This window comes from Myxocyprinus asiaticus, chromosome 8 (genome assembly GCF_019703515.2).
Source record: "Myxocyprinus asiaticus isolate MX2 ecotype Aquarium Trade chromosome 8, UBuf_Myxa_2, whole genome shotgun sequence".
NCBI classification, from domain to species: Eukaryota; Metazoa; Chordata; class Actinopteri; order Cypriniformes; family Catostomidae; genus Myxocyprinus; species Myxocyprinus asiaticus.
In genome coordinates this window covers 12,784,576-12,806,578 of record NC_059351.1, presented here as the reverse complement: position 1 = coordinate 12,806,578, position 22,003 = coordinate 12,784,576, and the positions used below count along the sequence as shown (strand labels likewise).

Here is a 22,003-nt window from a genome sequence, read left to right as displayed (position 1 = left end):
ATTGCACATATACTGCCCCCAAGAGTGTAATGTGACAATACAATGTGAAACACTTATGTCCTGTACACACATGCAGCGACTTCCAGAGACAAAGCTACCTCATCTTATTCATTTTCAATGAGGGTTGGCGACTTTTGGTGACATGAGCGACAGCGACCTCTGGCGACTAGATGTGGGCGTGTCTAGCAACTTCAGAAAGTTGAGAAAAGTTTAACTTTATGCAAATGAGGAGCAACTTTGGGCAGCGACAATCAGTAGGAGAGAAGACTGTTCTATATGATTTGTCTGTAACTATATACATGGATGTATTAAAATGATGTGTGGAAAAGAAACTGTCGGCAGTCTGAGTGAGTTTAATTCATACTTTGATAGATTGTTCAACTTGTAAATAATATGATGTATTGAGCACTGCTGCAGCTCATATCAAAACACTCTCCCCTGCAGAATGCTAATTTTTAGGGACAAGAAAGTTAATTCCTCATCAAATTAGAATGACATCTTAGTTTTACCAGCAACATATCTCATCTGTGATCACATTTTCAAAAGATATGGCCGGACAGAACTCCACCAATAACGTTAGTGCGACAGCAGTAGGAACGCCCACTAGTGACTTCATAGTACAGAGGCTATCGACTTCAAGCAATAAAGTCGCAAAAAGGACTTTACTTTATTTGCATTTACTCACCCTCATGCCATCCCAGATGTGTATGACTTTCTTTCTTCTGCTGAACCCAAATAAAGATTTTTAGAAGAATATTTCAGCTCTGTAGGTCCTTACAATGCAAGTGAATGAGTTACAACATTTTGAAGCTCAAAAATACACATAAAGGAAGTTAAATCCACATTTTCAGAAGCAATATTATAGGTGTGGGTGAGAAACAGATCAATATTTAAGTCATTTTTTGTCATAAATTCTCCTCCTTGCCCAGTAGGTGGCGATATGCATGAAGAATGTGAATCACCAAAAAACAGAAGAAGAAGAAAGTAAAAGTGAAAGAAAAAAGGACTTAAATATTGATCTGTTTCTCGCCCACACCTATTACATCACTTCGGAAGATGTGGATTTAACCAACAGAGTCGTCTGGGTTACTTTTATGTTGCCCTTATGTGGATTTTGGAGCTTCAAAATTTTGGCATCCATTCAGTTGCATTGTATGGACCTACAGAGTTGAAATATTCTTCCAAAAATCTTCATTTGTGTTTTGCAGAAGAAAGTCATACACATCTGGGATGGCATGAGGGTGAATAAATGATGAGAGAATTTGAATTTTGGGGTGAACTATCCCTTTAATAGGAAATTGTGTTCGGCACAATATTTTTTGGGTGTTTTTGCTTTGTTTCCTGATTTAGTGAATCGGGTACTAATACAATGCAGACAGCATGTGAAAATGATTGCCAAGTAAGTTTTCAGATACAAGGAATTTGCTTTGGTGTTTAATGCATACAATAACAATAAACAATAAACAAAGTAAGATAAATAATAAACTATATTTAAGATACAATATATATAGAAAAAGTAAACTGACTGGTTTTAATAAAGGAGCTGTACAGTTGTGCAAAATATGTGCAGTTGTGCAGAGATGTGCAAATTATGTGCAGAATATGAACCACAGAATGTGCAAATGTTCACTGTTCACAGCTGTTCACAGTTCACAGAAAAGTTCACAGTTTGAGTATATTAAAAACTGCAATAGACCAGAAAAATGTTCTTTACGTTGACACAAGACAGATGTGGAAACTATGTTAATGTAACGTGTAGTGCCTATGGAGGTGGGATAAGAGACAGCGTCAGTGGGTTCCTAGGCCTTGTTTATGAGGGCAGCTGCAGACGGGAAGAAACTGTTCCTGTGGCGTGAAGATTTGGTCCTAATGGACTGTAGCCTCCTGCCGGAGGGGAGTGTCTCAAAGAGATTGTGTCCTGGGTGGGAGGGGTCGGCCACAATCTTTTCTGCCCGCCTCAGGGTCCTGGAGGCATACAGGTCCTGGAGAGATGGCAGATTGCAGCCAATCACCTTCTCAGCAGAACGAATGACATGCTGCAATCTGCTTTTGTCCTTGGCAGTGGCAGCAGCGTACCAGATGGTGATGGAGGAGGTGAGGATGGACTCAATGATGGAGGTGTAGAAGTGCACCATCATTGTCGTCGGCAGGTTGAACTTCTTCAGCTGCCGCAGGAAGTATATCCTCAGCTGTGATTTTTTAATTAGAGAGCTGATGTTCAGCTCCCACTTGAGGTCCTGGGAGATGATGGTTCCCAGGAAGCGAAAGGATTCCACAGTGTCAACTGGAGAGTCACACAGGATGATGGGGGTGGGTGGGCCTGGGTTCTTTCTGAAATCTACGACCATCTCCACTGTCTTCACAGCATTGAGCTCCAAGTTGTTCTGATTGCACCAGGTCACCAGATGATCAGACTCATCCCCACCAGAGATGAACCCAATGAGGGTGATTCATCCGCAAACTTCAGGAGCTTGACAGACTGGAGGTGCAGCTGTTAGTGTACAGGGAGAAAAGTAGAGGGGAAAGAACACAGCCTTGAGGGGAACCAGTGCTGATGGTCCGGGAGTCAGAGACATGTTTTCCTAGCCTCACGTGCTGCCTCCTATCAGTCAGGAAGTCTGTGATCCACCTGCATGTGGAGTCAGGCACACTTAGCTTGGAGAGCTTGTCCTGCAGCAGAGCCGGGATGATGGTGCTGAAGGCGGAGCTAAAATCCACAAACAAGATCCTGGCGTAAGTTCCTGAGGAGTCCAGGAGGATGAAGTGGTAGGCCATGTTAACTGCATCGTCTACTGACCTGTTAGCTCTGTAGGCGAACTGCAGGGGGTCCAGGAGAGGATCAGTGATGGCTTTGAGGTGGACAGCACAAGGCGCTCAAATGACTTCATTAAAACAGAGGTCAGGGTGACAGGTCTGAAGTCATTAAGTCATGTGGTCCTTGTTTTTTTGGGGACGGGGATGATGGTGGAGGTCTTGAAGCAGGCTGGCACATGGCATGTCTCCAGTGAGGTGTTAAAGATGTCTGTGAACACTGGAGACAGCTGATCAGCACAGTGCTTTGTAGGGCTTTACTGGTTGTTTAGATCAGTGTTACTATCAGAAATAATCGATAATTATTTCTTTAGTTATTAATTAATATTTAAATTAATTAATTGAATCTAACTCATTAAAACCTCATATGGGGCTCTAGTAAATATAGTGCACTACGTTTAGGAGCAAGTTTGGTTATTAGCAATAATTAATAATTATCAAAGGTAATTATTAATTATTAAAATCAATAGAACATTGATGAGAATCAATGTTAGCTTTCCTAATCCTTTAAATCAATAATTATCAAAGATAATCGTTAATTATCAAAGATAACGTTAATTATCAAAGATAATCGTTAAGTCCTGTTTGGACTCAAGATGGCGCCGAGTATGGCTGCTGCGTTGCGAGCTCCAACACAACATAGCAATGGTTTGTTTGTTTTGTTTACAATTCTTATGTTTTTTGTCTTGGATGTTGTCTGCCTTATTGTCTACGACAGACAAACACTTTTGGACATTGGTTCAGCGATCTCACACCGAAAACCGGACTTCACATTCCTCAATGCCGACCCGCTGTTTACAAACACGCAAGCGGAGCCCTTTGTCTGGGCAGCACGGCCGCGGAAACGCAGGAGGAAAAGGGGAAACAGAGCCGGCGTTCTCATCAGAGTAAGACGCCGCGCAAATCGACCCCCGCTACCCACTATTCTACTGGCAAATGTTCAGTCTCTGGATAACAAGCTCTGCGAGCTGGAAGCGCGGATCTCTTTCCAACGAGAGACGAGGGACTGCTGCATTATCTGCCTAACAGAAACTTGGATGTCTGCGGAGATTCCAGACTCAGCCATTGAACCCGCGGGGTTCTCCATGCTCCGAGCGGACAGAGCAAAAGACCTCTCAGGTAAAACTAGAGGAGGTGGTGTATGTTTTATGATCAACAAATCCTGGTGTGATCAGAGGAACGTACATTCCATCAAGTCTTTCTGTTCTCCTGATCTGGAATTTCTTATGCTTCTGTGTCGACCATTCTGGCTACCGAGGGAATTCACAGCGGTCATTATCACTGCTGTGTACATCCCGCCACAAGCCGACACAGACCGGGCACTCAAGGAACTGTATGGGAGTATAAGTGAGCAGGAAACCGCGCACCCTGAGGCCACGTTCATTGTGACCGGGGACTTTAATAAAGCCAGTTTAAAATCAGTCGCACCAAAATATCACCAGCACATTAGTTTCAACACACGAGGGGACCGGGTTTTGGACCATTGCTACTCTCCGTTCCGGGATGGCTACAAATCCCTCCCCCGCCCACCATTTGGCAAATCGGACCACTCTTCCATTCTGCTTCTGCCCGCTTACAGGCAGAAATTGAAACAGGAAGCACCCACCCTCAGAACGATCCAGTGCTGGTCGGACCAATCAGACTCTACGCTACAAGACTGTTTTGATCGCACGGACTGGGAGATATTCCAGTCCGCCTCTGATGACGACATCGAGCTTTACGCTGATAGCGTAATGTGTTTCATCAGAACGTGCGTAGAGGAAGTGATTCCGACCAGAACTGTACGAATCTATCCGAATCAGAAGCCGTGGATCAATAGCGATGTTCGCGCGGCACTTAATGTGCGGACCTCCGCTTTTAATTCCGGGAACGCGGAGGAGCATAAACAAGCCAGTTATGCCCTCCGAAAAACTATCAAAACAGCAAAACACCAGTACAGGAGCAAGATTGAAGGACAGTTTAACACCACCAACTCTAGAAGCATGTGGCAGGGAATTAACATCATCACGGACTTTAAAGGGAATAAAAACTCCGCCATGAACACCGCTGCCTCTCTACCGGATGAGCTAAATACTTTTTATGCTCGTTTCGAGGGAAATAACACCGCCCTCGCGGAGAGAGCTCTCACGGCCGAAGCTACAGAGGTTAGTTCACTCTCCGTCTCTGTAACAGATGTAACCCGATCCTTCCGACGGGTGAATATCCGCAAAGCCGCGGGTCCAGACGGCATTCCGGGCCACGTCATCAGAGCGTGCGCGAACCAGCTGGCTGGTGTTTTTACGGACATTTTCAACCTTTCCCTCTCTTTGTCTGTAGTCCCCACATGCTTTAAAACATCCACCATTGTGCCTGTTCCAAAACAATCAAAAATAACTTGTTTAAATGACTGGCGTCCTGTTGCTCTGACCCCCATCATCAGCAAATGCTTTGAGAGACTAATCAGAGATTACATCTGCTCTGTCTTGCCACTCAATCTTGACCCGCTGCAGTTTGCTTACCACAACAACCACTCCACTGATGATGCCATTGCATCTACAATACACACTGCTCTCTCCCACCTGGAAAAAAAGAACACTTATGTGAGAATGTTGTTTGTAGACTACAGCTCAGCATTCAACACCATAGTGCCCTCAAAGCTTGATGTGAAACTCCGGGCTCTGGGCTTAAACAGCTCGCTGTGCAGCTGGATCCTGGACTTCCTGTCAAGCAGACGCCAGGTGGTTAGAATGGGCAACAACATCTCCTCATCACTGACCCTCAACACTGGAGCCCTGCAGGGCTGTGTTCTCAGCCCACTACTGTATTCCCTGTACACACATGACTGTGTGGCAACACATAACTCCAATGCCATCATTAAGTTTGCTGATGACACGACAGTGGTAGGTCTGATCACTGACAATGATGAAACAGCCTAAAGAGAGGAGGTGCACACTCTGACACACTGGTGTCAGGAGCACAACCTCTCCCTCAACGTCAGTAAGACAAAGGAGCTTGTGGTGGACTTCAGAAGAAAAGACAGAGAACACAGTCCCATCACCATCAATGGAGCACCAGTGGAGAGAGTCAGCAGCTTCAAGTTCCTGGGTGTCCACATCACTGAGGAACTCACATGGTCCATCCACACTGAAGTCGTTGTGAAGAAGGCTCATCAGCGCCTCTTCTTCCTGAGACGGCTGAGAAAGTTTGGAATGAACCACCACATCCTCACACGGTTCTACACCTGCACTGTGGAGAGCATCCTGACTGGCTGTATCTCCGCCTGGTACGGCAATAGCACCGCCCACAACCGCAAAGCACTGCAAAGGGTGGTGCGAACTGCCAAACACATCATCGGAGGTGAGCTTCCCTCCCTCCAGGAAATATATACAAGGCGGTGTGTGAAAAAAGCTCGGAGGATCATCAGAGACTCCAGCCACCCGAGCCATGGGCTGTTCTCACTGCTACCATCAGGTAGGCGGTATCGCAGCATCAGGACCCGCACCAGCCGACTCCATGATAGCTTCTTCCCCCAAGCAATCAGACTTCTGAACTCTTGATCTCCCACGATCAAAATACATCAGCACTGCACTTTATTACTCTTTTATCTCACACCGGACTGTCATAAATTATATTACTGTTATTATATTATGTCTCTCTTAACAACTGACTATCAACCGACAGCCTGAATGTCAATACAGTACAATACTGTACATTCTATATATATATATATATATATATATATATATATATATATATATATATATATATATATATATATATACTTTTGTTATATATATTTTAATTTTTAATTTTTATTGAATAATGTGTATCTATATAGTATCTATATAGTAAAAAAAAAAAACAAAAAAAAACAGCATATTGTATACTGTACAGTGTATGTTATTATTTGTATATTGTTGAGTGTAATTATGTGTATAACAGATGTTTAAATTGTGTTGTGTTAATTTGATGTTTTAAGTTGTGTAATTATGTATAACAGATGTTTAAATTGTGTTGTGTTAATTTGATGTTTTAAGTTGAGTGTAATTATGTGTATAACAGATGCTTAAATTGTGTTGTTAATTTGATGTTTTAAGTTGAGTGTAATTATGTATAACAGATGTTTAAATTGTGTTGTGTTAATTTGATGTTATTGTAAATTGGTATATGTCTCATCACTGTCACGACTGCTATGTTGATCGGAACTGCACCCAAGAATTTCACACACCATTGCACTTGTGTATATGGCTGTGTGACAATAAAGTGATTTGATTTGATTTTGATTTGATAATTGTTAACATCGACGAAACCTTAATTAAAATGAACACTAGCTTATTGATCATTCAAATTCAACAATCATCAAAGATAATTATCAATTATCAAAAATCAATAGAATATTAATAAGGATTAACATTGATGGGGCACCACCCTGGAATCAGGGACTAATAACCAGATAGTATAACAGTCTCAATATTAGATTGTTTTCTTAGGAAAATCGACATCCGAAGAATATCGATTTTCGGGAAAAAAAAACAATGAGTGAAGGCTTGAATCCGAGCACTGACATCCCATCAGCATGACAGAGGTGTATGCAAAACAAACCAAAACACTTCTCTTTGTAATATAACAAAGTTTATTTATGCAGTAATATCAATTAATAATTAATACAATGCAGTCAATAAACTTACAACTTACAACTACAAACTAAACAGTGATATGATTAGATATGGAAACTAAAATAATCCTATAACAGATAAGGTGTGTGAGAATATGTGTGTGTGTGTGTGTGTGTGTGTAAGGAGGGACGTGCACAAAATGGCGGACGTGACTCTCGTGGAGAGTATGTCACACGAGACTTCCGGCCAGAGAATATGGCCGTGAATGTGGGTGGAGAGAAACCACTCAATGGTAGCTTAGTGACAAAGCTGAGCTTTATCACGAAGCTATCTACTAGCCAAAAATGTGTGCCAGAATGTTTGTGAGGGGTTGCGCGCGCGCGTGTGTGTGTGTGTGTGTGTGTGTGTGTGTGTGGTTAGTATGAGAGAGAGAGAGAGAGAGTTAAGTGATGGCCCCAAAGCCGATTTCGCGATCGTGGGAGAGAAAGCAGCTGTTAGTTTATCACTCAGAGACATGACGGACGGCTCGTAAACCATCCCGGGGTCTTTGATTCTTTAATGGATAAACTCAGTTTGCCAGTCTCACCCGTGATGGCGGAAATGCACAACAGCCCAATGTGGTTGGACTACAATACAGCAAATCAAATCCGTGATAATTAAAATACCCTGAGTATTAATAATGAGCGGACATGGCGGTCCGTAAACTGTACAAGCAATAACCTTGATACACAAGAATAACACACTATAATATTCTATCTCTGCCCAGACGTAAACCTCTTACTTGAATAGCATGAGGATGCAGAATGTGTGTTCATCCGTCCATTAACTCAGTATCGGTTCCTCGAGGCTCGGGTGATGACGGGAGGCCGTTTCCTCGCTCTGTCAGCGGGCAGTACGGCTGCTGATTCTCGGCGGGCTGGCATTGACTTGATTGAAGAGGGAAGAGAAATCTTTTCTCTTCACTTCTGCAGGCAAACGGATGAAGATGCGGATTGCTCGGCGGTCTCCTTCGGATCCGTTAGAGTGTTCGGTGGAACACAGAGTAATCTCAACTCGTCCAGCGAGATGGAGATTGTATGGCCACAGTTTCAAGTCGGACGTTACTTCTTTGTGCCACGAGGCTACACCTGAGAGCAGCGATGAACTGCATCTACATACAGCGAGCAAAGTTGCTGGAAGCAAATCCCGGAAGCATTTCAGAGGTATTTCTACTCCTGATGATGTCATGGTTGAGGTGTGATCTGTCGTGTGCCTCATCCAATAGGAGTTGAGAGTTCGATCCTTTAGTGAGCAAGGCTTCATGGGATTTGTAGTCTGTTTTGGACTCCCTTTGTTTGATTTTGGCACAGTTTTTATCAGTAAGATTTATGACCTGGTATGTGGGGGCCTGAGTTAGGTTTTACGACTGTGTTAGGCCTGCCTTTGTCTTCTATCTGAATACATGAAGCCCAACAGCTTCAAGGTGGATGGAGAAACAGAGTCTGGCCCGGCTGTTTTGCGGGGGTTTTGTCTCTTGAATAGTCTGTTTACGTCTCTCTCTCCATGATGAAGAAAGTCGTCATTGTGGTGGGGGAGGAGGGGGCCTCTGAGGTAAGGAATTGTGGAGAGGACCAGGCCCCTGCTGTGTTGGGGGAGGTGGAGCAGGGCTGGAGCTGATTAATGGTGTCACGGGGGATGGTGCCAGGAATGTCCCATTGTCTTTCAAAGCGACAGTAAAACTCATTCAGGCTGTTGGCCAGGCGCAAGTACTTAGTGGAATGGGGGGCTTTAGGCTTGCAGTTTGTGAACTGTCTGAGCCCTTTCCGGACAGAAGGAGAGTCATTGGCTGAGAACAGCTGTCGTAGTTTCTCAGAGTACAGCTGTTTGGCATCTCTCACCGCCTTACTAAACCTGTACTTTGACTTCTGAATCTGTCTCTGTCCCCACGCCTAAACGCTTCTTCTTTCTCTAACCTTAGCTGTCTGAGTTTGGCTGTGAACCAGGGTTTGTCTTTGTTGTAACTCACCCTGGTGCATGATGGTACACAGCAGTCCTCACAGAAGCTGATGTATGATGTCACAGCCTCTGTGCACTCATCCAGACTGTTGGTAGCAGTCCTGAATACATCCCAATCAGTACAGTCCAAGCATGCCTGCAGATCCTCCACAGCCCCACTGGTCCACTGCTTTGATGTCCTCACAACAGGTTTAGTTAATTTCTGCCTGTATGCAGGAATCAGGTGGACCATGACGTGGTCAGAGTGACCCAGTGCAGCGCGGGGGACGGCGTGATATGCACTGCTTACTGTAGTGTAACAGTGATCCAGAATGTTCTCCTCTCTGGTCAGGCATTTAATAAACTGTCTGTATTTGGGGAGTTCATGAGTAAAATTACCTTTGTTAAAGTCACCGAGGACAATAACTAAGGAGTCCGGGTTTGTCCGCCCCACACACAGTATCTAGTTGGCGAGCACTCACTGCGCATCCTGCACAATGGCCTGTGGTGGAATGTAAACACCAACCAGTATGAATGAGATGAACTCACAGAGTAGAAGGGTTTACATTAGAGCCCTACAGATATGGGATTTTTGAGACCAATACCGATACCAATTTTAGAGGGTGAAAATTCACAGATTACTGATATAGTTAATGTTTGAGCTGGAATGAAAACAGACCTTTTCTATGTGGATTGTTCACCGATTTTGACTATGCAAAAGGTACTCAGAAGGCTGCTTTCTTAAATTTTTTATCAAAGAATATTTGACATTATTATTATACATTGTCAACAAATTCTAGAAATGAACACTGAGAAAATAAATAATAAATATAAAATAGAATAAATAGCTTAAAAAACATCAATACTGTATGTTCAGTATCAGTCAGTTGCTGACCATTTAAATAAAGAATACATTCAAATAAAATAAATAGCTAAATAAACATCAGTACTGTTTAGTATGTAAATTGCTGACCATTTAAATAAAGAATAAATTCAAATACAACCCCAATTCCGAAAAAGTTGGGACAGTATGAAAAATGCTAATAAAAACAAAAAGGAGTGATTTGTAAATTATATTCACCCTTTGCTATATTGAAAGTGCTACAACTACACATTAAATGATGTTTTTTCTTGTGAATTGTTTTTATTTTTTTAATATGTACAGTAATTTCAAATCAGATGATTGCAACACGCTCCAAAAAAGTTGAAACAGGGGCAATTTAAGACAAATAACATTTTGATTGTAACGTATGCTGGAATTGCTGACAATGATGATGATGACGAGGACGTGAAGATGAAGAACCCAAGTGCAGTTTATTTACAGAACGTGAACTTCTATAACCCTGACTACAAAACAAAACATGAACATGGACATGGACTTGACTTGACTTGACAAACACATACCATCACATACAATACTCGACCAATAGACAATGCAAACATGAGGGCTTAAATACAAGACATGGGAGAACATAAACCAATGAACAAACAGAACTGATAACAAGATAATTAAACAATAAACCAATGAAAACATGACACATGAACATGGAGGGAAAACAGAAATCACATGACTAGGGAAACAGGAACACATGACATGAAACAGGAACTAGAATTTCAAAATAAAAGACATGAATCAACAGAATACACCCGACATATCCCCCCCACTAAGGGGTGGCTCCTGACACCACAACACATAAACAAAACACGTAACATGACATAATTCAAAGTTCTGTAGGGAGCGGTAGGGTGTCTTGAGGCGTGGGGCGTGGCGTGGCGAGAAAGGGCGAGGGGCATGGGACCAGGGCAAAGTCCGTGGAAGGTGGAGCCATGTGAGGCCCGAGGGGCGGAGCCTTGGAACGTGGTGCCCGGAGAGTAGCCGAAGACACGAAGGGCCAGGGTGGAGCCGATGGCAGGGAGGACCAAGGCGGCGATAGAGGCTCGAAGGAGCAAGGCAGAGCTGAGGGATCGTAGAGCCAAGGCAGAGCCAGGTGACAGACAGACCAAGGATGAGCCAGAAGGATGAGGGACCCCGGCACAGCCGACAGGCTGAAGGACCGCAGTGGAGCCGAGGGAATGCCGAGCTGAGGCAATGTCGAGGGACCGACAGGCCAAAGCAAAGTCCAGGGCTCAGAGGGTCCAGGTGGGATCGGAGGGCCGAAAGTTCCCCTTGCCTGCTCAGGAGAACTAAAGGTGGGTATAAGGGTGGGAACCATCTCCAGGTCCCACTGCTCAGGTGTCGCTGTGACGTGGCATGGAGCAGGCTGAGGCGTCGCTGTGACGTGGCATGGAGCAGGCTGAGGCGTCGCTGTGACGTGGCATGGAGCAGGCTGAGGCGTCGCTGTGACGTGAGACTCTGGCTCGGCGGCGGCCCTGACGTGGGACTCTGGCTCGGCGGCGGCCCTGACGTGGAACTCTGGCTCGGCGGCGGCCCTGTCGTGGAATTCTGGCTTGGCGGCGGCCATGTCGTGGAACTCTGGCTCGGCGGCGGCCATGTCGTGGAACTCTGGCTCAGGATCCGCCTCCCCCACAGTGAACGGGGAACCGATGAATCGAAGGGCGAGGTTGATATATTGAGCCAGGCTGAGGGAACTGCGATCACCAGGCATCAAAAAAGAAATGGACTCATTTAGTCCAAATCTAAAACAACCCTTGAGGGCAACCTCATTGAAGTCTACCTGGCTGGCTAGACCGCAGAAGTCCTTAACATAGTCCTCCAGAGGACGATTCCCCTGACGTAAGCGCAGAAGCAAAACCGCTGGGTCCATGGGAGGTGGAATATTCTGTAACGTATGCTGGAACTGCTGACAATGATGATGATGACGAGGAACGTGAAGATGAAGAACCCAAGTGCAGTTTATTTACTGAACGTGAACTTCTATAACCCTGACTACAAAACCTAACATGAACATGGACTTGACTTGACTTGACTTGACTTGACTTGACTTGACAAACACATACCATCACATACAATACTCGACCAATAGACAATGCAAACATGAGGGCTTAAATACAAGACATGGGAGAACATAAACCAATGAACAAACAGAACTGGTAACAAGATAATTAAACAATAAACCAATGAAAACATGACACATGAACATGGAGGGAAAACAGAAATCACTTGACTAGGGAAACAGGAACACATGACATGAAACAGGAACTAGAATTTCAAAATAAAACACGAATCAACAGAATACACCTGACATTGATGAGTTGAAATAACAAGGCAGTGTAAAACAGGAGATGTTAAATAGGTGAGGCAATCGTGTCATAGTATAAAAGGAGCCTCCAAAAACAGTCTAGTCCATCAAGAGCAAGAATCGGTCAAGGCTTGTCAATTTGCCAACAGATGCCTCAGCAAATAATCCAGCACTTTGAGAACAATGTTCCCCAAAGACAAATTGGAAGGATTTGGGGCATTTCACCCTATACAGTGCACAATATAGTTAAAAGATTCAAGGAATCTGGTCAAATCTCAGTGTGTAAAGGGCAAGACGAAAACCATTTCTGAATGCGCGTGATCTCTGATCCCTCAGACATCACTGTCTTAAAAAACATCATTCATCTGTAATGGATGTCATGAACATGGGTTTGGGATTATTTTAGTAAACCTTTGTTAGTCCACACCATTCGCCGCTGCATCAACAGATGCAAGTTAAGACTTTACTATGCAAAGCAGAAGCCCTACATCAACATTGTCTAGAAGTGCTGCTGACTTCTCTGGGCTCAGTCTCATCTTAGATGCAAAGTAGAACAGTGGAACCGTGTTTCTTGGTCTGAAGAGTCCACATTTCAAAAAGTTTTTGAAAAACACAGCCGTCGTGTTATCCGGGCCAAAGAGGAAAAGGGCCATCCAAGCGGTTATCAGCATCAGGTCCAAAAGCCAGTGTCTATATGGGCCAGGGGTGTGGCAGTGCCCATGGCATTGGTAACTCGCACATCTGTGAGAACACCATGAATGCAGACAGATATGTAAAAATTTTGGAACAACATATACTGCCATCCAGCACTGTCTTTTCCAGGGACATCCTGGAATTTTCAGCAGTACAACTTCAAACCACATACTGCTACTACATAAGTGCATGGCTGTGTAAGCAGAGAGTGCGGGTGCTAGATTGGCCTGCCTGCAGTCCTGACCTGTCTCCAATTGAGAATGTGTGGCGCATTATGAAGCACACCATACGGCAACGAAGACCCAATACAATTGTGCAGCTGAAGACCTGCATAATGGATGACTGGGGGAAAATTCCACTTTCTAAACTTAACAAACTTGTGTCTTCAGTACCAAAATGCTTAATAAGTGTTATTAGAAGCAATGACAATGTTTCACAGTGGTAAACATTCGACTGTCCAAACTTTTTGGGAGTGTGTTGCAATCATCTAATTTGAAATTACTGTACATTTAAAAAAAAATATATATATAAAATTCACAAGGAAAAACATCATATAATGTGTAGTTGTAGTGCTTTCAATATAGCAAAGTGTGAAAATAATTTACAAATCACTCCTTTTTGTTTTTATTAGTATTTTTCATACTGTCCCAACTTTTTTGGAATTGGGGTTGTAAAATAAATAGCTAAATAAACATCAGTACTGTTTAGTATCAGTTTAAATGCTGACCATTAAAATAAAGAATAAATAACAATAAAATAAATAGCTAAATAAACATCAGTACTGTTTAGTATTAAATCAAATGCTGACTATATTAATACTGCCAGTCAATTAGAGGCAGGTTGTAAAACAAGAATCATTTACACCTGCCGAGTTAAGCGGTGTTACACCGTATTCTGCTATACAAGTTCAGGGGAAACTTTCAACGGTGGACTTTTACATATTACATTTTATAAATGCAATGACTGGAATTGTTTGGTTGAAGGGGGTACCAAACTGTGAATCCTGAACAAAACAGTTTAGTGAATACATGTTTACACATTAGCTTCCACTCAGCTGACAAACAATGAAAGTAGCTACGTGGTTAGCTAGTTAGCAATAAGCTCGTTGTCACGGAGAGTAAAAGATGGACCAGCATTGTGTCTCACCAGCTAGGTAACAAATCAACACTCAACAGACACAATCCACCACCGCACCGTTGTCTGCTGAGCTGCAAAAAGATGCTCTGATGCTTACCTTTCAATCTGCTACATTACTTACTGCACTGAAAAACTATAGCTGGCTAACAGCAAACAGATGTGATAAACATGAGTGACATGGTTGTCAGGGACAGGGTTAACGTTATATTAGTTATATTGAAAAAGGAAAATGATGGGGTCATTGTTTATTAACTTTCCAGTATGTATTTCACAAACTAGTTAGCAACTTACCGAGAAGACACCGCTTAACTCCGCCCTGTCTGCAGAGCCATCATCAGTTCAGAGTCAGCACTATAAACAATGGAGCCAGAGCGCGTTCTGCTGGACAAACTACGTTATGAGACCAATTCTAAAGCATTGTTTTCTGCATTATATGTTCTGAAAAAAAGTTTTCATATCTGCGCATATCGGTAAACATATACACCGATACCGATATATCGGTGAACGGCTAATATCAACACTAGTTTACAGTTTATGATAAAAGATTCCAGATCAGGAGAACAGTGCTGTTGGATCACTGTCACATCATTGCACCAGCCACGGTTAGTGTAAAAACAGATTCCTCCACCTTTCGTCTTGCCTGAAAGTTCCGTGTGGTGATCCGCTCTGAAGAGTTGGAAGCCTGCCAGCTGCAGTGCAGAGTCTGGTATCAGTCCACACAGCCAAGATTCCGTGAAGCACAAAACGGAAGATGAAGAAAAGTCTCTGTTTTTCCCCACCAAGAGCTGAAGTCCATCCAGTTTGTTGCTCAGTGAACGTACGTTAGAGAGGAATATTCCTGGCAATGGTGTGTGAGACGCACGAGTGCACCGGCATGTTTCCCTCTCCTCCGGCATTTCGCTGAATGTGCAAAGGTGAGGGCACCTTTGACCAGAATGTCCAGTAATTCCACAGATGTGACGATGAAAGTAGGAAATAAATCTGCAGGAGTTGTGACCCTAATGTTCATAAGCTCTTCTATAGTGAAAGAGATCCCGGTATTCTGACAAAACACTGTATTTACAAACAAAACAAGACAAAACAAGGCGCACCAACAAACCGAGGCAGCCATCCGCGGCACCATCTTAGATTGTAAAGATGTTGTTAACAATAATGGAGAACAATTCTCCATTATCTGCATGGGAATTATGAATAATTTCTAGTGGGTGTGAATATGCATCGATCAATCTGATGTTGAAAATGCAATGAATCGATAATTGAGAATTCAATAATAATTAGAAATCATAATGCCCAGGGCGAAATTCACTAAAAATGAATTGCGGCCAGTAAATACACTATTTATTAACATGCACTCTCTGCGCTTGTTTAGCGACCCATTCACTAAAGATATTATACAGATCAGCCAACAGAGCAAAGGCGGCCACAAAAAGAATGCAATTTGCGCGTGCAATTTCAGATTTTGCAGCCGATTCTGATTGCAATATACCAGAGGATGGCACAGACCACCATATTTGGCACACCCTGCCGGAACTGTACATCATCACTGTGATCCAGAAACCGAAATTATCTTTTAAACATGCTGAAATTGCACTTTACTACACTGCACATCTGGATATATGCCAGGTTATAATGCTCTTCTCCATCATTTGATCATTATTTGATGAATTACTGTTGATATGATCGGTGGAAAATGTTCACAAATCTCTTTTAAATAAAATTAATTTTACCGCCTACTTTCATTTGCGGTAATGCCGCGATCTAAAGTGCAGCAGGCAATTTTTGTGAATGAAGCGCATTCTACAATGAGCCTAATTTACATAGAAAGGAGGCAAATTTGTGTGGAAAGGAATGATGATGACTTTTAAATACTCAAGATGCAGCACAATTTCAGTGCTGACTGCGTCTGCTAAAATAGATTGCAGGTGGTTAGTGAATAAGACTAGCGCTGAACTACTACACACAAAAGTGGCGCAACTGTTTAGTGAATCTGCCCCCCAATGTATTACACATGAATTTCTTTTCCAAAATGCAATTATTGACGTATTTTTTTTTTTCCTTTTTCATTCACCACTATGGTGAAAATTGTCCCTCCAGCTTCATAAGTATATTCAACATATTTATGAAAATAGTTGTGAATCATCTCAAAATAATCAAACCAATCAAGACCAAATATCAGATGTTGCATCGTTCTGTTGCCATTGAACACCAAATCATTTGACAGACATAACAGATCATACTTTGCATGTGCATGTGGATAAAACGTTTCAGCACCTTGTATCCCTGAATATTCCCGTTCTGTGTCTCTACAGGTGGAGGCTGCCATTCGACGTCCAGTTGGGTGGCAGACACAGACTTCACCTGTATGTTCTGAGGAGCCACTGAGGGAGCTACAAACACACACATTTACCATTTTAGGTTTGAACATCAAACAGGAGATGGAATGAGTTATAACAAGAAAATCATAGCAGGAAATAGGTGTCCTAGGTGGTTGCCAAGGTGTTCTGAGAGGTAACTTATTGGTCTGAGTCTAAAAAGCCCACCCTCAAGTCTCTAGATATGGCTCGGGTCTCCCCTTCAATGTGAGTCTGTGGGATTTTCTTTGCTGGTTGTCAATCACCAGTTAAAAATCGAAAGTCCTATCGCTTAGAAAAGTAATAGCATAAGTTATGCAGGTTTATTATTAAGAATAAAGGGGTAAGAAAATCCCCTAACCTTAAGTATGAGCAACTAAAATGGTGATGCTTGCCTCAGCAAGCACCACTAATAAATTGGCCCACAAAGCTTTATGTCACAATCTATGTGTCACTGTGAGCTGTTTGTGTCAAAATCTCATTTTAGCACATTCTACACTCCTATAATAAGAGATCTGTAATTAAGATGGCTTTGTTGTCTTTGCATGTTAAAGTCAAGCAAGGGGGACTCTGTATTAAATAACGTGATGTCTATCTCATTCAGCTCTTTCAGAAAGGTCAGATGTGTGCACTGATCTGATTTGTGCACATGGCTAATTTTTTTAATTAGCTTGGGCAATGAGTTTTCATAATGCTCTACATATCAGATGAGTTTACAGTTAAATTAGCTTTGACATGTACTATGACACTCACACACACAAACACATGATGAGGGTTGATAAGGTCATATTTTGGATTGTACCCGATTTGACCTACATACAGTACAGTATTCAGGAAAAGCTCTAGTATATGGAGCTATATAATTAAAACAGATCTGATATTTTGATATATTTCAGATTTTTTTGTCTCGTCTGTTTACATTAAATTAAGGGAAGTGATGGCTGTGTCTCTATGAATATCCCGCCAGACAAACTGGAAGTCAAAATTGGTCTCCGCTGCACAATAAATGGATCACGCAAATAAATGGATCCACGCAGCTGCGTCCAATAGGTCACGTGGATAACTGGTCCACAGTATGCAGTACAGTTGAGTAGTGTAGGTTTGTCACATACATCTTGTAACTAAATAATAAAGACTTTCTGGTTTCAAGGAAAGTTACTGTAAAAGGTAATAAAACAAACAGATGCGAAGGACTTGTGTCAATTTACTCCTTCCATCAGTACATTTACATGTACTTTTAAACATCCGTTTAAGTGAAACCAAAACAATAATTTGTCGTATTAAAATGCCACGTCAACACTTCCAATCTGATTTTTTGCAAAGTCGGACTAACAGACCTAGACAATACGATTGTAGCTAGGCTTTTCCAGCATGTACACACGTTAAACTGACACATAACAATGAAGAACAATTTTGAATTAGGAGGAAAATTGGAAATTAGTGTTTGGATGTATGCCAGATAACCAGATCTGGATAGCTATTTTTTTTTTTTTTTTTTTTTTTTACATATACCATCATAGTACCATTGTATTTATGGTACTGTGATGGTACATTTTTGTAAGTGATATAAATATGGAAACCACCAGTACCATGGTATATATCAAAGTACTATAGCATTACCATTTGATACCACCACTGTACCACAGTACTGCCACAATTTTATAAATTACATTTATAAATTTAAATGTATTTATTTTTTTAGTTGAACCATATAAGCAACTGTTATCTTGATAAGCTGTAAGACTGTACCTGCTTCTCCCACAAACACCTCTACCGGTGCACTTGAAGGGCTCTCTCCAACAACATTAAATGCTGTCATGATGATCTCGTAACGTCTGTACTTGCTGAGCTCTGAAAAACATCATTAAATCCATTAAAAAGTTTAGTGAGCAACAAAACATTTGGATGGAAGCAGCAATCAAACAAAAGTTGGAGTGTGCTGAGGTGTGGAAGTACTAGTTAAAGGGAAACGCAGAGAGAGAGAGACCCAGAAAATGAGAAAAAAGGAATTTTAAAAAATTGTGGGATGTGAGGGATGTGGAGGGACAAAATAGATTTTGATTTTTGCCTTCCTCACTGCAGATCATGACAAGGCCAGAGGCTGAACAACAAACATGAAGACTAGCGGAAGTGTTTGTTATAAAGGTAGAGGAGATGAGAAGACAGTAAGGGGAGTTTGAAAGCCTTCAGGCTTTAATGTGACTGTGTTAACACTTCAAAGATTACAACTATTGAAACAGCTCAGGAAATAAAATAATATAAAAAATACTTACGCGTTAATTCAAATTCTGTTAATGAAGGGCTGCTCACTGTTTTGAAAGTGCTCTTGGCTGTTTGAGTAGTGAAATAAACCCAGAGAGAGGGAGAGATACAGAGACAGTGAGAGATATTATACAAGGGACACTGTTTAAAATGCCCTTGAGCACAGAAGACAAAACAGTTGTCTGGAATAGAAAGTAGCATTATACTGACAAAACAAATGTATATAAAATAATAATCATAATAATAATATATATATATATATATATATATATATATATATATATATATATATATATATATATATATATATTATTTTTTGCATTGATATCATCATCAACAACAAAAACAAATGTCATTTGGCAACAAACGTTACAGTTTGAAAGCAATATTCTTAGTTTGAGACCAAAATTCACTCAGGAATTGTAGAAAGATCCTCTCAATTTCAACTGCTTTTATTTTCAGCAAACTTAGCATGTCTAAATATTTGTATGAACATAAAAAGATTCAACAACTAAGACAACAGATCCAACAGATCCCAGATGTGCTCAATGGGATTGAGATCCGGGCTATTCGCTGGCCATGGCAGAACACTGACATTCCTGTCTTGCAGGAAATCACGCACAGAATGAGCAGTATGGCTGGTGGCATTGCCATGCTGGAGGTTCATGTCAGGATGAGCCTGCAGGAAGGGTACCACATGAGGGAGGAGGATGTCTTCCCTGTAACGCACAGCATTGAGATTTCCTGCAATGACAACAAGCTCAGTCCGATGATGCTGTGACACACCGCCCCAGACCATGACGGACCCTCCACCTCCAAATCGATCCCGCTCCAGAGTACAGGCCTCAGTGTAACGCTCATTCCTTCGACGATAAACGCGAGTCCAACCATCACCCCTGGTGAGAGAAAACCGTGACTCGTCAGTGAAGAGCACTTTTTGCCAGTCTTGTCTGGTCCAGCGAAGGTGGGTTTGTGCCCATAGATGACGTTGTTGCCGGTGATGTCTGGTAAGGACCTGCCTTACAGCAGGTCTTCAAGCCCTCAGTGCAGCCTCTCTCAGCCTACTGCGGACAGTCTGAGCACTGATGGAGGGATTGTGTGTTCCTCGTGTAACTTGGGCAGTTGTTGTTGCCATCCTGTACCTGTCCCGCAGGTGTGATATTCGGATGTACCGATCCTGTGCAGGTATTGTTACACATGGTCTGCCATTGCGAGGACAATCAGCTGTCCTTCTTGTCTCCCTGTAGCACTGTCTTAAGCGTCTCACAGTATGGACATTGCAATTTATTGCCCTGGCCACATCTGCAGTCCTCATGCCTCCATGCAGCATGCCTAAGGCATGTTAACACAGATGAGCAAGTACCCTGGGCATCTTTCTTTTGGTGTTTTTCAGAGTCAGTAGAAAGGTCTCTTTAGTGTCCTAAGTTTTTATAACTGTGACCTTAATTGCCTACCGTCTGTAAGCTGTTAGTGTCTTAATGACCGTTCCCACGTGCATGTTCATTAATTGTTTATGGTTCATTGAACAAGCATGGAAAACATTGTTTAAAGAAAGTTATTTGGATTTTTACAAAATTATCTTTAAAATACAGTGTCCTGAAAAAGGGACGTTCCTTTTTTTGCTGAGTTTATATATTTTTTCTGGTAACATAAAAATGCTTCATATGATAATATTTAAATGAACAGTTTTTATTCAAATCATGGATGGATGGATGGAAATTCTAACCTTTAAAGTCAGTACTCATTGCTGATCGGTTGGTTGCAGACTTTGGTTCGGCTGCCTTGTCCTCATGTGGAAGCTCACGATAATACACACGGTATCCCACAAGAACACCATTGACAGTTCTCTCCTGGGGTGGCTACAGACACAGACATATACAGTTTCAATCAGTCTCCAAGTAGCAAACTAGTGCTTAATTTCTCTATTGAACACAGACTACGAAATATTCACCTGACTTTTCAGTTTATGACCCGTGATGATACTAAATGAAAGAATGTTAAAGACAGCGTCTTGACTGCCTGCTGCCGAATAATTAGCAGTTAGAGACGGTGACAGAAAGTAATTACTGCACAATACACATCAGCCCAGAAGATAGCATAGATCAACAGAGGACAAGTTAGCCGAAACCACAGGTCAGTGAAGGACTGATCAGGTTGTCCTCGCTCACGCTCAGCCTAATATGTGTTTCACACTCTCCTATTCTATTATGGATATGTCTATTTAGTATGTGATCAGTGTTATAGGCAAAGTTAATTAAGATGGTGTCAAAACAGGCCGACTTTGCAAATGTATCTGCTTGTGTGTGAATAGATAGAAAAAATACAGTTGATGTCAGAAGTTTACATACACTTAGGTTGAAGTCATTAAAACTCATTTTTTAACCACTCCACAGATTTCATATTAACAAACTATAGTTTTGGCAAGTCGTTTAGGACATCTACTTTGTGCGTGACAAGAGTAATTTGGAGGTGTACCTATGGATGTATTTTAAGGCCTACCTTCAAACTCAGTGCATCTTTGCTTGACATCATGGGAAAATCAAAAGAAATCAGCCAAGACCTCAGAAAAAAAATTGTGGACTCCACAAGTCTGGTGCATCCTTGGGAGCAATTTCCAAATGCCTGAAGGTACCATGTTCATCTGTACAAACAATAGTATGCAAGTATAAACACCATGGGGCCACACAGCCATCATACCGCTCAGGAAGGAGATGCATTCTGTCTCCTAGAGATGAATGTAGTTTGGTGTGAAAAGTGCAAATCAATCCCAGAACAACAGCAAAGGACCTTGTGAAGATGCTGGAGGAAACAGGTAGACAAGTATCTATAGCCACAGTAAAATGCGCCCTATATCGACATAACCTTAAAGGCTGCTCAGCAAGGAAGAAGCCACTGCTCCGAAACCGCCATAAAAAAGCCACACTACAGTTTGCAAGTGCACATGGTGACAAAGATCTTACTTTTTGGAGAAATGTCCTCT

The 22,003-nt window shown here is 42.1% G+C and overlaps 1 protein-coding gene across 1 annotated transcript in view; it reads right to left on the bottom strand.

Moving 5' to 3' along the window:
- Positions 1 to 22,003, bottom strand: part of LOC127445557 (protein sidekick-1-like) — a 317,499-nt gene that overhangs the window by 14,070 nt on the left and 281,426 nt on the right. Inside the window, exons 36-39 of the mRNA XM_051705711.1 lie at positions 20,750 to 20,882; positions 19,035 to 19,091; positions 18,511 to 18,612; positions 16,682 to 16,797 (exon numbers count right to left, since the gene is read on the bottom strand). Coding sequence (XP_051561671.1) covers positions 16,682 to 16,797; positions 18,511 to 18,612; positions 19,035 to 19,091; positions 20,750 to 20,882 — 408 coding nt within the window. The remainder of the gene's footprint in view (positions 1 to 16,681; positions 16,798 to 18,510; positions 18,613 to 19,034; positions 19,092 to 20,749; positions 20,883 to 22,003) is intronic.